The 17,611-nt window shown below is 34.4% G+C and overlaps 1 protein-coding gene across 1 annotated transcript in view; it reads right to left on the bottom strand.

Moving 5' to 3' along the window:
* HYDIN (HYDIN axonemal central pair apparatus protein) overlaps nucleotides 1–17,611 on the bottom strand; it is a 417,120-nt gene that overhangs the window by 323,262 nt on the left and 76,247 nt on the right. The window contains exon 7 of the mRNA XM_044659361.1: nucleotides 4,655–4,856. Within this exon, the coding sequence (XP_044515296.1) occupies nucleotides 4,655–4,856 (202 nt within the window). The remainder of the gene's footprint in view (nucleotides 1–4,654; nucleotides 4,857–17,611) is intronic.

Genomic DNA, 17,611 nt, shown 5'->3' with positions numbered 1-17,611 from the left:
AGAAAATTATAATAAAATAATATGGAAGGAGAAATCAATTCTCAGTCACAATCATTAAAATGAATGGGATGAATGAACTCCTAACTCCATAAAATGGAGGAAGAAAGCAAAAGCTTTTAAAGTAGAATCCTATATTTTGTTTACAAAAACACACTTGAAATAATAGAGTTAAACTAGAAGGACCAAGTGGATCAACTGATGCAAAAAAATAGAACCCTTAAAAATTACCTTTTGTTTACAAAAAGTATAAACTCTAAAGTAAAAGTATAAGGTATTTAAGTATATGAATCACTGGACACATATAGTAGCATCCCATATTTGATTCTTTTTATTAAATGAAAAGTCTTTAGAACACTAAGGAAAATGGAAAACAAAAAGATATAGAAAAAGGAATGATTTTTTACTGTAAATAAAGAGGAAATGCTCCTACATTTATTTCTTCTGGGCTATTTTTTTGCCCATGTTATATTTCCTCTCTGGAGTGTCAGTAAAATTTATCAAAATTAATAAAACTTTGAGCATAATGTATTCATAGAATAAAATAACAATTTATCTCTGCATGCAGTTTCAACTATTTTACTAATTTGTTTTTTACTTTATGATTTTTCACATTTTCAGAATTTATATTTGGTGTCATAGCATCAGTAATATATCATTACTGATCAAAAAACTGAGACTGAAAAACTCATTTTAGAACTAATAAAAAATATCCCACACAATTCAATCATTTATGAACTTTTAGTTTGGGAATTCAGTGGTGCTACAATTGTAACATGTCAGGGCAGAGTGAGCGTATTCTTTATCTGATTCTAGCAACCATGAAATCAGTGCTTATTAATGAAATTCCTCCTACAGTTGATAATCTAAAAATAATGAGCAATGCAGTTCTCATTAGACCCAAAATCACAACAAAAGAAATGAAAATCCAGTACAACTGACCTTCTTAGTTATACTAATACATAGTTCTGCATTTCCTACATTGCCTAGAACATACTCCTTTACTTCCATTTCTTAAAATCCCGAGTATCCTTCAAGATTGAACTCAAGCACCAACTTCTCCACAAATTCCTCCCAATCACTTCATATCTATTTTGAACTTACCTTTATGTGTACATGTCTCCACTAAAAGAACATATTTCTTGAGCGTAAGAATGGCTTAACAGCACAGTGTCTGGCACATAAGAGGGACTTTAAAAATGCTTGTTAATAAGTTGACTGACTGAACACAGTCTCTAATGGTTCATTTATATCCCCATTCACATTCATTAGCGAAAGAGAGAAAGAACATATCATTGTGAGGAAAAACTGGAAAAGGAACAAATAGAAATACATAAACACAAAAAAGCAAAGATAAACAAAAAAGACAATGAAAAACATTGAGTTGATGAATGAAACCAGGAGCTATATTTTTAGCTTAATTAATTAATTAATATGAATGAAACTGAAAGTTGTACATATGGTATTTTTGAAAAGGAAGAAAACCAAATTATCAAAATCCAAAAGGAAATATATAACAGTTGCATAGGAAATAAAGGAAATTGTTAGAAATTATTTATTGGTCAACAAAACTGCTAAGTCAAATTAAATGGATGCATATTTAAAAAACATGAAAAATCTAGACTAATAAAATAGAAAGTTAGTGGACTGAAGGTCATAATATAATGATGCTTTTTCAGACATGCTCATCGTGTTTATTTCTTGACTATACATATTTATTACAAGAGAATTTTTCTATTTCAGGAAGGTGTTTTAGTGGGCAATGATAAATATGCAATTATAAAAGCACCAATAAAATATTTTAAATGCACAGAAGACAATAAAAAGTGTTGGGAATAGAGTAATTTTGTTACTTCTTTGTTAAATGTTTATATATGTATATATATATATATATATATATACACACACACACACATATATCTGTGTGTATGTTTATATAAAGTTAACAGTTTCTTATATGATCTTTCTTGTTCTTTGTATACTAAATTCCATGTATCTATTAAAGTTTATTAGCTTAAAGAGAAAGCAGATTTTGTAAGTGAATAACTTAAGAAGATTATGTTTAGGAGGCATCTAGGTGGCTCTGTGGATAAGTCCTGTGTTCAAATCTAGCCTCACATACTTCCTAGTTGTGTGACATGTCAGTGTATCCCCTTGGGCTCCAGACCATCTTGCCTCTATCTAGAGAAGGTGTTAAACTTTGCTGTTTTTATGGAATTACTAGACTGGTAAATGAGAAGAATGCCGCAGAGAGTCTATATGGGTTTTGGGGAAACACTTAGCAAAAATTTTCTTGCTTTAATATTTTGGAAAAGATCGAAAGGTATAAGTTAGATGTTAGTACAATTAGACAGACTGAGAAGTAGTTTGCATGTTTAGACCCAAGAATAGTCACTGTTCCATGTAATCTTGATGAAAGTCTCCAGTAGAGTGTCCAGAGAGTTGTGCGTTGAACCTGTACTGTTTGATTAATATGTTCATTACCTACTTGCATAAAGGTAGAGGTGGCCCACTTACCAAATATGCAAAAGATATAAAGCTGGGAAGGAATAATAGCTAATATACTCCATTTTGCCACTGGGATTCAAAAAAATCTGAGAGGATAGGATAAAAAATAACTTCATCAAGATAAACATCATTGACAGTTTTGGCAAAAGCCATAAAGTGATGGAGAGAGAGAGAGAGAGAGAGACCGACCAGTGAGTAGTGAGAAGGAAAAGATAGCAAGTACGGTCTATCTAGCTTTTCAGTGAAAGACAAGAGAGATATAGGATAGTAGCCCAAGAGATGAGGATCAAGGGAAATTTTCCTGAAATACAGGTAAAACTTAAGTATATATGAAATCTACAAAGAATGAGTGAGTAAAATGAGGATAGAATGAAAATATAAGATGGAACCAGAATGAATGAGGAGACAAAATCCTAGAAGATATGGGAATATAGAGGAGAATAGAGACAAGCATAGAGCAAGCCTTGACAAGATAGAGGACCTCCTCAGAGATTGAAGAAGAGAAGGAAAAAGTTCAATAGGCAACTATGAATGCTGGACTGAAGCTGAGTGGGAGAGACAGGTTGAACCTAAAGACTTAGGAATATTCTATAGAAAAATGGTCATGAAATTCACAGGAACTGATGAGGTTACCTAGAGAGAGTGTGTAGAGGAAAAAGAGAGAAAGGTTTAAGACAGAATATTGAGGGACCCTTATAGCCATGAAGACATTGTACGAACTAGCCACCGAGACTGAGAAGGTGTGTTCAGATAGAAGAGAAGAAGGAGAATGCAGTGTCACAAACCAGAGTAGAAAGAGTATTCAGAAAGAAATGATGGTGGGAGCTGCTGGGTGGCTCAGTGGATTAAGAGCCCAGGCCCAGAGACTGGAGGTCTTGGGTTCAAATCTGGCCTTAGACACTTCCTAGTTGTGTGACCCTGGGCAAGTCACTTGACCTCCATTGCCTAGCCCTTACCATTCTTGATTCTAAGATGGAAGGTAAGGGAAAGGAAAGGGAAGGAAAGGAAAGGGAAGGAAAGGGAATGGAAGGTAAGGGAAAGGAAGGGAAGGTAAAGGAAAGGAAAGGGAAGGGAAGGGAAGGGAAGGGAAGGGAAGAGAAGGGAAGGATAGTTAGCTGTGTCAAACACAACGAATGAGTTGAGGAAGACGAAAACTGAGAAAATGCCATCAAGTCTGGCAATTAAGGGGACATTACTGACTTCAGCCAGAGCATTTTCATCTGAGTGATTATCAGAAGCCAGAGAGCAAAGGACTGAGAATTGAATGTTAGGGGAAGAAGTGGAGTCAGCAAGTATAGACAGCTTTTTTAAAGGAGTTTGATTAAGAAGAAGAGAAATGTAGGACAATAGCTTTAGGGGATGATAGAGTCTAGTGAATGAGAGATATTATACTGTAGCTCAATGGATAAAAGAAAGACACAAATTTCTAGGATCTTGAAATAGTCAATCACTGACTATTTCTTAAATGATCACTGTTCAAATAAGTTTTTTTTCCTGAAAATACACATAAAATCTGATAAATGTTTTGTATGTTCTATAAAAAGTGGCTGTGTTTAACCATTTTGTTTCTTTGTTCTAAGATTTTACAGACCAAGTAGGGAATGTGGGGGAGGGGATTAGAATATATTTGTAAATTAATGTAATATAAACCCCCCAAAGCATCAATAAACCATTTTTAAGAAGATTGAATATGCCTCATTCTTAAACTTAAATTGTAGCACCCATCCTAAGACCAGGTGCATAAGCATTCCATAAATTCTGGCTAAATTAAATGGAAAAGCAGTATGGTTAGTGGTTTTGGAGAAAGAGGACTCAAAGTCTTGATTTTGCTGTTTACAACCTGTATGATCTCAGGCAAGGTAATTTCCTCTCTAGGTCTCACTTCCCCTATATGTAAAATAGGATGATAGGAATGGACTAGGTTTTCAAGATTTCTTCCAGACTTTTTTATTGTCAGAAAATCAAAAAAGTAACTCAAAAAAGTAACTTTAATCTAACCAACTAATGCATATTCTAACGTGTCTATTTTGAATCAAATGGTTCTAAACTTACTATTTGTGAATAAAAGATGTCAATTAACTGTCCCAAAAGACCTTATTTTCCATTACCTCATATGAGATCATTGGAATAGATTTCTTTTTTTACAAACCTAGATTTTTTTCCATCCTCTTCTTCTTGGTTAGCAAATAGTTTCCACTGGAAATATGCAATGATATTGCTTCGGTTGTGAATGGTTATAGTTCTTTGATTGGCCAGAGATATATAGGTTTTTTCAATAGTCAAAGAATTCTTGTCCAGTCTAATATTCACATCAGCTCCAGCTCCATACAAGCTTACACCAACCTTTTCCCCTAGGAGGAGGCAAAAGAAAAACACGAATTGGTTTTTATTCCTATCAACCAATCAATCCTTTTCTAAATAAGTTCTGTAAATATAGGATATTTACAAAACTGATTGGAGATGGAGTCATCAGCTGGGAGAATCTGAAAGACTCCTTAAAGGAGTTGACATTTGAGTTGAGACTTCAAAGGTGTAAGGTTTTTCATGAAGTGGAGGAAAAGGACATTCCAGGCACAAAGCCATAGGGAGTCTTTAAACCAAGATGGTGTCCTGAATAGAGGCAGAATGCCCAGCTTCCACAAACCTATTCCAGCAAAGATATGTAATCGGCACTGGGCTAAAGAGTGATCAAAGGATCCAGTGAGTAACTATAGTGGGTGATTTCTATCCACCAAATACAGAAACAGAAAAAATTGATGCCAACAAAGCCAGTGCTAGTAAACTAGGTGGAGATTTCCTAGTACAACTAGAGGCTCATGCACCCTGAAAAAGAAAAAGGCTCCCTTAAGAATACTTTGGGATAGTTAGAAGTCTCTAGGGTGGGTGGTTAGAAATCTATAGGGGAAAACCCTAGAAGCTTCAGGAATGTGAGCAATTAATGTGGCATGTAGCATTCAGAGCAGAAAACCCCACATATTCCCAAGGTCCATGACCATGCCTTGAGGTACTATAAAGGCCATCTAACACAGTGAAGCTCAAAGACCATAAGTTCAGCTTCTTCTTGGGTAACATATAGTGTCACCACAGAACACCAGCTGAGACCAAACAAAGCCAAACCCCCCACTGAAAAAAGGCAGGGTACCCCAGTCCAAAGCCTCAATTCAAAAAAATAAAACTGGAGAGATGAGTCAACCAAAGAAGACACTGACCAGTATATTTGGAAATTCTTGTTGTTCAGTCACTTAAATTGTACCTGTCTTTTGGCACCTCATTTAGGATTTTCTTGGCAAAAATACTAGAGTGGTTTGCCATTTACTTCTTCAGTTCATATTATAGATGAGGAAACTGAGGCAAAGAGGGTTAATTACTTGCCAAGGTCAAACAGTCACTAAGTGTCAGAAGCTGGAGTTGAACTTAGGTCTTCCTGACTTCAGGCCCAGAACTCAGTCCATTGATTCACCTAGCTGTTCCTAGAGCTACTAAAAAAACCCAGCCTTGAAGGATGAAGTAACTCCATAATAACTTTAGGGTGAGACTCAAAGGATAAAATGGAATTTTTCCAACTACATAAACACCTAAAATATATGAGATAAGCAATTTTTAAATTACATGAAAAGTTCTAGAACAAATTTTTAGAAAGAAAATCAACATCTTAGAAAAAAAGTAAACATTACCTAAGTAAAAGACTCTTTGAAAATTCAAATGTGCTAAATAGAAATCAGTGACTGGCTAATAACAAGAAATATTAAGAGCAAAATCAAAAGATTGAAAAACTAGAAGAAAATGTTAAATAAAAGATCTGGAAGATATATTACGGAGAGATAATCTAAGAAGAAATGGACACTATGAAAGCCAAGATTTTTTAAAAAGTCTGGACACTATATTTCAAAAAGTCATAAATTAAATCTACTCTCAGATCTATAAGAACCACAAAAGAAATAAAAACAGAAAAGAAATCCACTAACAACCTTCTCAAAGAAACTCCAAAAGGAAAAGTCTCACTAATACCATAGTCAAAATCTACAACTTCCACATCAAAAAACAAATAAGAAGCAACCAGAAAAAGACAATTCAAGAACCAAAGAACCACTGCTAGGCTTGCACAAGACCTGGAAGCTTCTACTATAATGAAAAGGGACCTTGAGATATCATATTCCAAAAAAGCAAAAAATAGGGTTTTGTAACCAAGGAAAAACTTACTTTATACAACTGATTGTACTCCTACAAAGAAAAAAAGATGAGTCAAACATAATAGAGGACTTTCAAGAATTCCAAGGGTTAGGGTTAAGCTGTGTAGAAACTTTGAAATGTAAACATAAGGATGAAGAGAAACCTAGAAAGGTAAATTTATATGAGCAATTAACAGGAGCTATATGATGATTTTTAAAACACCTTGATGACACAATGGATAGAGTACAGAGGTTGGAGTCAGAAAGTCCTGAGTTCAAATCTAGCTTCACTTACTGTGTGATCCCGGGATTAACTCTGTTTGCCTCAGTTTTCCTATCTGTAAAATGAGCTGGAGAAGGAAATAGCAAACCACTTCAGTATCTTTGCCAAAAAAAAAACCCCGAAGAGATTATGAAGAGTAAGACATGACTGTATTGACTGAACAAAAACAAATATGATGGTGTGCTAATTCTAATAGGGGAAGACAAAATCAAAACTTTAATGTCTTCAAAGTGTATTTAAAGAATTAAAATAGAGGACCAGGGGAGTGGCATGATCAGAGTTGAGTTTTAGAAATATCAGTTTGACAGCTGTGTGGAGGATGGATGTACTCAAAAGGGAAGAGAATTAGAAATAAAGAAGACCAAATGGGAGACTATTGTAATACTCCAGGTAAAAAGTAGTGAGAACCTGAAAGAAGGTGTTTATGGTATGGAGTAGAGAACAGGGTAAATATGGAGAGATGTGGAAGGAGTAGAATCAGCCAGACTCAGCAATTAATTAGGTGAGAGGAGTGACTGAGAATGAAGATGGAAGGACAACTTCAATGCTGTGAACCTAGGTCACTGGAAGAATGACTGTCCTTCACAAAAATGAAAAAAAAAACCAACAGGAAATTGTGGGGCAAAAGGGGAAATGGTGAATCAGTTTTTCTACATGATGACTTTGAGGTCCCTATAGGATATGAAGATAAAGATGAATACATTGAGACCCCTTTAGAACATGAAGATAAAGATGAGTAGTGATGCCAAACTCAAATAAAAACTAGGGCTACTAAACTGTATGTAAGGATTCCTGTGGGTGACATATTGACTTAGAAAACCACAAATTAACATTATGAGTGCTTTAATATATTTTCATTAATTTTGTCAAATATTTCCTAATTACATTTTATTTGGATCTGTACGTACTGTGGAGTATTGCAGGGTGTTTGCACATATTTGACATCTCTGATCTGGCAGGTAATAGGAGAAACAGGGCTGATCTCAAGAAAGAGGTAGAGTAAATATGGGAATCGGATATATAGAGGTGATGATTAAATCAATCCTCAGGAGGTGATGGATTTTTGCATTAATATTCACTAGGTATATTGATTTAAAATTCTCTTTCTAAAAATATGGAAAGACTTATATGAACTGATGCCAAGTGAAGTGAGTAGAACCAGGAGAACAACATACAACTCACAACAATATTGTAATGATGGACAATTATGAATGACAGCTATTCTTAGCAATACAACAAACCAAGACAATTCCAAAAGATTCATAGTGAAAAAAAAAATGCTATGCACCTCCAGAGACAGAACTGATGAGTCCAAATGCAGCTCAAAGCATATATTTTCACTTTCTTCATTTTTTTCAGGTTTTGGTCTGTGTTTTCTTCTACAACATGACTAATATGGAAATAAGTTTTGTATGACTGCATATGTATAACCTATATCAAACTGCTTACCATTTTAGAGAGGGAGAAAAATATGGATCTCAGATTTTTAAAAATTAATGTTAAAAATTGTTTTATATACAATTGGGAAAAATAAACTATTATTTAACAAATATAATTCTCTGTCTTTGCTTTATCACAAAATAAGAGATTTAGAGCTGGAGAATATCTTAATTTAGTCCAACCTCCTTATTTTCACAATGAGGAAAATGAGCCTTAAAGAGTAAATGACTTGCCAATGATCACATAGCTTTGTAAGTATCTAAAAATGAATCTGAATACAAATCCATGCTCAACCTAAAAATCCTGGTTTTATTTGTCTTATAAAAGGAGTTTGAAATTTTTTTCCTTCTTAATTTTGCGAATAATTTGTATGGTATGGTGATTATTTGCTCTTTAAACACTTGATATACTTCACCAGTCCCTCTTGGTCAGCTTTATTTTTCTTTAATAAGTTCTTTTACAACATGCTGGACTTTTTTCCCTTGGTGATTGGATTATTTAAAATCTCAGTTTCATGATTTGGTCAATTTGGTGTCTCATTTTATGTTTTCGAAGGCAATCCTCTGCTTCTTTTTGAATTCTTGGGTTTTCCACCACATATTTGTTTATAAATAGTAATAAAAATCCTATGGTAACAAAACTGAGGGAAAAGATATATTTACCCAAATTAAACAATATTAAGTTGATATATATCTACCTACTTAATGTGACTAAAATATTCAAGGCAAAATGTGATTATGTTCTTAGAAGAAAATGACAATAAGATAAAAGTGAGACCTATTGATTCTAAGACAGAAGTAAAGATTGAAAAGAAAAATAACCACTTAACTGACCACAAAAAAACCAAGAAACTACTCCCTAGAATAGAGCAAAGTTAACAGAAAAATTTTTAGATATTAAAGGTACAGCTAACTTTTTTCCAAAGGAGACAAAGTGAAGCCCCTATTAAGGTGCATGAGTACCAAGCAAAAGTTCAGAACAAGAGTAGCTGATCTTTTATAGCAGGCTATAGATCTCATGGACACACTGAGGAAGGACACACTTGCAGAATTAATGGCAAAGAACATTGGCATACTTACAGTGCTCAGTGAGAGGAATCAAAAGTTAATGTGGGTCCCAAAATACCTTAATATGAGAAAGAAAAAAATTTGTACTCTAATTAATGTTAACAACAGGATAGAGTCTTTCCTCTGACTGCATGAATACTAAGGATTCACACTGTACTGGCTTTGTAGCAGTATCTCATGGCAACGGAGGTCTAACTGAATATTCTTTGCCTTCCTCTGCCTTAGTTACCCTTAAATAAATTAACTTCATCTGGGTAAAATGCAGACAAAAAAATCCTTTGGGCAGTCGGATGTGAAATAGTCCTGAAACTCTTTATCACAGGAGACTGTAAGTCCTTTGGACCCTAGAGTGTTTTTCTTTGAAAGATTCTATTAGCCATCCATTGATCTGCCAGTACATGGCGCTAAATAGGTGTCTCATAGGTGGAAGATTGGCAAGGGTGGGCAATGGGGGTCAAGTGACTTGCCCAGGGTCACACAGCTGGGAAGTGGCTGAGGCTGGGTCTGAACCCAGAACCTCCTGTCTCTAGGCCTGACTCTCACTCCACTGAGCTACCCAGCTGCCCCCAAGATTACTCTTAACCTATAAGAATACCACACTAACAAAATAATGCCAATTTTTTCTAACTTATAAAAATTTAAGTCCTCTTAATTATTTCTAAGCTCACTGCCATTCCTAATTCAACATTTTTTCACTCTAAACTCTACATTTCTTGCTGTTACCACTCACCAAGATTTTTCTTTCCCTTCATTCAAATTCAATCCATTCACTGGATTCTATCACATTCAGAAGGTAAACTCTGGCAAAGAAAGTGTGGTAGTCACAAAAATTATTGACAAATAACCAGGACACTTTTTTCTGTCCATAGAAAGTCAATGAAATGATGTAACATAGCTAAAGAGGTATATAAAAGAAAGTATCAGAAAAATTATTTAATGCTAATTAATGAAAAGAGGATGTTATTAGGTCAGAGTGAACTGTGGCTTGACAGTGCTTTAGTCTGTTTTGAATTCTTGAAGGTTTTTTCAACAATATAATGAGGATTGGGAAATGAAAGTAGTAGGATTAGACAGGGGAGAATAATAATAATAATAGAATTTAAAATAGCTAGCATTTACCTAGAACTTACTCTGTGACAGGCCCATTTCTAGCATTTTACAAATATCATTTCATTTGATCTTCACAAAAACCCTGGGAGATAAGTGCTATTATTGTTATTATTCCCATTTTGCAGTTGGGGAAACTGAAGCTGGGGAAAATTAAGATTTGTCTAGGGTCACATAACTAGTGTCTAAAACTGTATTTGAACTTGTCTTTCTGATTCTAAGTCTAGGACTCTCATCTATTGCCCCACCAACTGCCTAGGAGAATGGCAGGAGAGGACAAGAACTAAGGGAAGAATGAGATTGAAGAAAAATGGTGGAAGACAGGATAAGACCAAAAAATACTGCATTTGGAATCAAGGCAAGAAGAGAGAAAGATAGGCAAGATTGTTTTCTTTCAGTTCTAATTTTATGATTTTATAATAAAAGGACTTTCACATTGAAGATGTGTTTGGATGTTACCAATGTTTCTAATAACCAACATGATATAAAAAATTATACTGAGACATTTTCTCTGATCCCAATAACCTCTCAAACAGCTGCAAAATAGAAGGAAGGAAGGAAGGAAGGAAGGAAGGAAGGAAGGAAGGAAGGAAGGAAGGAACAGAAGAGAAAAAGGCTAAGAATACAGATAAATAGAAGTAGAAGAAAACCTAAAAGAAGAGAAGCAAAAAACAAGAACATTAAAAGAAAATATGCTCCCTATGTGAAGAGAACATACTGAACTTGAAGACAGGATTCACCAACAACATAAAGATCATTTATTTCCTGGAAGAGCACAACAGGACAAACAAAAAAAAAAACTTAACCCTACAAAGTGAATTGAAGAACAACCTAAAGAGCCAGAGAAATACTCAGTGCTCATGGAAAGGCTGTGTCAACATAATAAAATTACGAGGGAATATTTTACAGAGCTCAAAAAATATAACAAAAACATTTGAAAAACAAAAGATGTAGAATATCAAGGGAAATAACAAAAAGAAGTAAGGGTAAAGAGGGAATATCTCTTCCACATTTCAAACCATATTATAAAGCAGCAAGGAACAAAACCGTCAAGTATTAGTTAAGGAAAAGATAGAACAGACTAGACAAGGAAGATTCAGAAAAAATAGTACTCTATGACGCAGTATTTCATAAAGTAGGATATAAATTACCTAGGGGAAATTTTTCTAGTTGATAAAACTTGCTGGAAAACTAGAAAGCAGTCTAACAGAAATTAGGCTTAAATCAACACCTAATACTACATTCCACAATACATTCTAAATAGATGCATTCCCTTACTATAAAATATCATACTACTAAAAATTTTAGAAGAGAAATAGATCATAGCTACAGGGATATATACTAATACAAGAGATGTATTCTTAACTAAATGAGAGATGGAGGCAATTGTAAAAGATAAAATAGGTAACTTTGATTATTTAAAACTGCAAAGGCACAGACAACAAAAATGCATCTAGGATAAGAAGGGAAGTGGTCAAATGGGAAAAAAAAGTCTTTGTGTCAAAATCTCAGATAAGGGTTTGTTATTATATATTTACTTATAAAACTAGTAGCCATTAGCTAATGGTGAAAAGATATGAACAAATATCTCTCAAAAGAACTATCCACAGCCACATGAAAAATGCATATCAAAACAATTCTAAAGTTTCACCTTACAAATTAGTAAAAAATGACAATAATCAATGCTAAGGAGATTATAGGAAAATAAGTACACTAATACATTGCTGGTGGGGCTATGAAATGCTACAAACATTTTGGAAAACAATTTGGAATAATGCAAGTGACTAAAAATGTCATATCCCTTATACTAGAAATTACATTACTGGGCTAATACCCCAAAAAAGATCATTATTAAGAAAAAAGGTCCCCATATACTCCAAAATACTGAGAGTAGCCCTTTTTTGTGATAGCTAAGATTAAAAACAAAGTAGATATCCATCAGTTGGGAAGTCATTAAACAATTGTTATACATGAATGTAATGAAGTACTCGTGCTATAAGAAATGAAGTCTGTGATGAGTACAGAGATATAGCAAAAGATTTATGTGAAATAAATAATGCAGAATGAAGTAAGCAGAGCCAAGAAAAGAATATACCTAGTAACTACAGCAATTAAAATGGAAAGAAGCATAACACACCAAAACACAAAAATAAATGTAACAAAATCACAATCATCAAGTGGGACTCAAATGAAAAGATATGAAAATATGATTCTAATCTACTCTTTCATGGAGGAGGCAAGCCCATAAGTATTACACCTTATGCACATTTTCAGACTTTCTCAGGATATTGATCAGTTGTGCTGATTTTTCTCTCTCTAAAAATGCTATTTGTCATATGAGATGGCTCTTGGGGAGAAGGAGGAAAGGAGTATAAGGAATAATGTGATGTCAGAAACAGAAAATATTAATTAAAATGTATTTAAAATATACTGTAAAATGTACTTAAAATATACTGTAAAATATACTCTACTGTATACACATAATATATCCTCAGGGACAGAGACAATTTTCTTATTTTCTGTGTAGATTCTGTTCAATAGTTCTAGACAACTATAAATGCTAAAATTTGAAGATTGTGCTATATTGATTGTATATACACACATCCATGTGTGTGTCTATCCTTGGATGAATGGATAAACCAATATTGCAACAAGTTAACTCTTTCCAACAGTGACAACAACTTAACTCTCTTTTTCAGTTGGGAAATTATAGAGGTCCTAAACTGATATTAAGTGACTTGTAATGGATCACACAGAAAATGTAACAAAGGACTTCTAAGAATTCCAGTTTAAATGAACAGAGCTGAATAAGAACTTTGAACTGCAAGCATGAGTCAAAAAGAGACCTAGAAAGGTAAATTGTTTGAACAATTAGAGAGACTATATGATAATAAAGAGCTAGCATTCTAATAAGGGAAAAAGAAAAATGTGCCTTTTAATAACCTTAATAATCTCAAAAGATACTAAGGAAGTTAAATATGAAATAAAAAGGACCTGAGGATGGATTGGCTCTGTTGAGGGATTTAAAGTGGAGAAAGTGTGAAGGAATATTTACACCTGTGTAGAAAAAGGAATGGAATGTGCTATCTCTCATAAATGGGATATATGAGAAAAAGAATATACAAACAGAAGAAGAGGTGTGTGCAGGCAGCCATTAGATCAATCTCACTCTTATGTAAACTGTACAAAGGAAGGTTGAATATGCAACGCACACATGCATGCACACATACACATACACACACACACACAGAGTTTGGTGTAGTAGCACATCAAATTCAACACACACCCAAAAAAGCAAGCATAGAGAGAAGATTGAGAAGATGGGTTAAAAGGAAAGAGAATACCAGGGAAGGCTCTAATAGTAAGCAAAACAAACTTCCCAATCCTAAAGAGAGGATTCAAAGGCAAAAGAAAAGAACTGGAAACAAAAAAGGGTAGTACATCAATTGGGTCGCTGCTGAACAATTAAGAGTAGAGGAATGCAATAGAATACTTCTCTGTAAGAAATGATGTAAGACCATTCCAGAGAAACCTGTATTAACTGAAGTAGAGTGAGGTGAGCAGGATTGGGAGAAAACAGAAAAAAAGACAGTCCCTACCCTCAAAGAGTTTGTTTATATGATGATTTTTTTAAAGGCACCTTTAAAAGATTTAGAAATTTTGATCAAAGCAATGATTAACCACATCTCCAGAGAACATATGGTAGCTAATATTACCCAACTTCTGACTCAAGGTGCAGAAGGATAAAGCATTTTGTGAGTTTCTTTTGCTTAACTATGCTTATTTATTGAGATTTTTTAAAATTTGTTTTTTCACGGGGATGGTGCAGTGGATAGAGTGCCATGCCTGAAGTCAAGAAGACGCATCTTCCTGATTTCAAATCTGGCCTAATACGATGTGTATTATATATAGCCGTGTCACCCTGGGAAAGTCACCTAATTCTATTTTCCTCAGTTCCTTATTTTCAAAATGAGTTGAAGGAGGAAATGTTAAACCACTCCAGGATCTTTGCCAAGAAATGGGATCACAAAGAGTCAAAAAGGTTGGGGGAAATGTAATGGCAATAGTGAGATGTAGGCAGTTAGGTGTCATATTGGTTTTAAACAATGGATTTGGAGTAAGAAAGATCTGAGTTCAAATTCTACCTCTCCACTTGCTAGCTGGGCAAATCATTTACCTCAACCTCAGTTTCCTCATCTGTACAATAAAGGTAATAATAGTATCTACCTTAGAATATTGTTGTGTGGATCACATTAATCAGTCAACAAGCATTTATTAAGGGGATGCAACAAAAGAATAGAGTCCCTGCCTACTAGGAGAGAGTGAGAGAAGTGGAAGCAAGAAAAATAACAGCTTTTTCTAGTCTGTGAAAAGGAGAGATCTAAATCTAAAATTTGAGTAATGGTATGGTCAAGAGAGGGTTTGTTTCATAAAGATGAGGTGTGTTTGTAAGCAGCAGAAAAAGGGACAGTAGATAGGAAGAAATAGAAAATTAGAGAAGGGAAGGGAATAATTGTCCACACAATATAATTAACATTTGAGGAAACAGGAGAGGATGAGATCAAGATTACAAATTGAATGACTAGCCTTGGTAATGAGAAGAGCTATCTCTTCATCTTCTTACTCTAGTAAAAAAGAGGCTAGAACAAAGGATGGTGACAAGGGGTTTAAAATATAATGAAGAAAAGAGAAAACTCATAGTTAATGGTATCTATGGGCTAAGTTTTCTGCTCATTTGGGGAATGAGAATAGGAAATTGATGGATAGTCAATATGGGAGGATTTTGAAGTGGTATCAAGGTTTAGTTTAAGAATTGGTATGATTATAAATTCTTAAGAAAGGGGGTTTTAGAATAAACCAATATAAATCCAAAGATGCTATATTAAAGTTTTGACTGCAAAATTTCACATTGTATTTTTATATTCTTCTAAATTACTAACCTTTAGAAAAGGAATTATCTTACAGGTTTTGAATATTTTACTAATATAAATGCACTTGCTGCTATATGAAGAACTAAAATGTCAATTACTGCTATATTTAATGACAATATATTATGATACCTTTGCTGGAAAATTACCTGCCCAGATCTGGCCCCTTAGTTGAAATAATACCTGAGAGGAAAATGCTGAGTGAGGGTAAAAAGAGAAAGATGATTGAGCTGGCAGCAAAGGTGTGAGGAGCTAAGGAGAAATTTGGGGGAAATGTTCACAAGGGAACAAGGTGAAAAGATGGCAAATAATAAGAGAAAATGAGAAAGGAAATTGTTTGACTCTTGAGATGGTGGAATTATTAAAGACAAGAGGTGCATCTACTACAATGACCCATATTAAATGGCGAGGATAAAAGCTGCATCAAATGTTTCCTGATTCCCTGTGTCTAGCAAAAGCAGTGTCACCTCTAGGATGGAACTCTTTTCCACTGGCCTTGAAATAAAACCATTCTAGAACACTAATATCAAATGTCCTTTATGACACCCACTAGGTCAGCAAAACTCCACTATTTTAAAACAGGTTTTCTGAATTATGAAGGCTTTTCTTTGGATGCTTAGGATGTGTTGGTATAAGCCAGAACCACCAATTAAAAATCAGTTAACCACTTGTATTGACTACAATTCCATGGATCCATGAACCTAATCATTTGGACATTCCCTCCAATGATACGACATTTATAATCCATCCAAGCCTTCCCAATCTGTGTGACTCATCCTTGTGTCACAATCTATTCATATCTATTATAGGTCATTCCCCTTGAATATCCCCCTTCACTGCAATTCTTCAGAGATTGCAGTATTATTCTCTAACATCTAGCATCACCAAAAAATATCTTAATAACTGCCTATTGATGATGAAAGGAGTGGGAGTAAGAGGAAGAAGAGAAGAGAAAGGGGAAGGAAGTAGGCAAAGAGAAAGGGGAAAGAAAAGAACCTTTGTTACAAAAGAGACCTGGAATTTTAAAAAAATTTTATAAGAACAAACCAATCTGCTCTCCTCATCGTCAATTCTATGCCCAGTGCACTGTCTATTTACAGCATCTGTTTCTGATATGTGTACTGAGATATGAGCTCTTTTGGTCAAAGGATCACAGAACTAGAACACAAAGAGACAATGGACATCATCTAGTCTAAATCTCTCATTTTGCAAACGAGGAAATTGAATTCCAGAGTTAACTGATTTGCTATATGTGGTAAAGGGAAATAAAGCCCAAGTCTTTTGACTACAGACCTAATGTTTTCTGCATGTATGTTAAAAATCATGAGATTCTTTGAAAAATGTAACAACCTTCTGATGGGATAATTTTGTTTGACAACCTTCTGATGATTAACACTGAGAGGCATAAAACAAGAAGCGGTATTCACCTAAGGTAGTCACTCCATCAAGAGACTATCTTATACCAACTCCAAATTTAAAAGGGAGAAACTGAGATCCTAGATATTTCTGTTTGTAGACGACATTGTTCTGAATTTATCCATCTCTGGAATAGTGCAGAGTCTCCTATGGAGATTCATTGTCACTCAACAGAGTCAGGTCTAACTATCCACATAGAGAAAACCAAATGGATGAAGAGTAACTATTACCCAGACTATAAGTAGTTGGATGGATAATCTGTGCTATGATGCAGTGCAAAGGACACTAGAGGTCTCATATACAAAAATATTTATAGTAGCTCTTTTTGGAGATGTGTAGCAAAGAACTGGAAAGTAAGGGGAGCATCAATTATTGAATACCTACACAAATTATATCATATGAATAATGGAATATTGTTGTGCCATAAGAAATTATGAAAGGGGAAGCTTCAAAGAAATGTGGAAAGACTTGAAAAAATGAATTCAGAGTTAAGGAAATAAGCAGTACAACATTTTTTATATTGATAAGATAAACAACTTTTAAAGCCTTAAGTCAAACAGCCCTTTGCCTCAAGAAGCTTACATTTTACTCAGGGAGGTTGGGTACACACAGTATATCATATGGCTGAAGAGTTATCAGTGCCCTTTGATATCAGAAGATTATAGATTTAGAGCTGGATTAAATCTTAGAAAGCAT

The sequence above is a fragment of the Gracilinanus agilis genome, chromosome 2 (assembly GCF_016433145.1).
Source record: "Gracilinanus agilis isolate LMUSP501 chromosome 2, AgileGrace, whole genome shotgun sequence".
Lineage (NCBI taxonomy): Eukaryota > Metazoa > Chordata > Mammalia > Didelphimorphia > Didelphidae > Gracilinanus > Gracilinanus agilis.
Note: the sequence above shows the minus strand (reverse complement) of the source record. Positions and strands in the feature narration are given on the sequence as shown.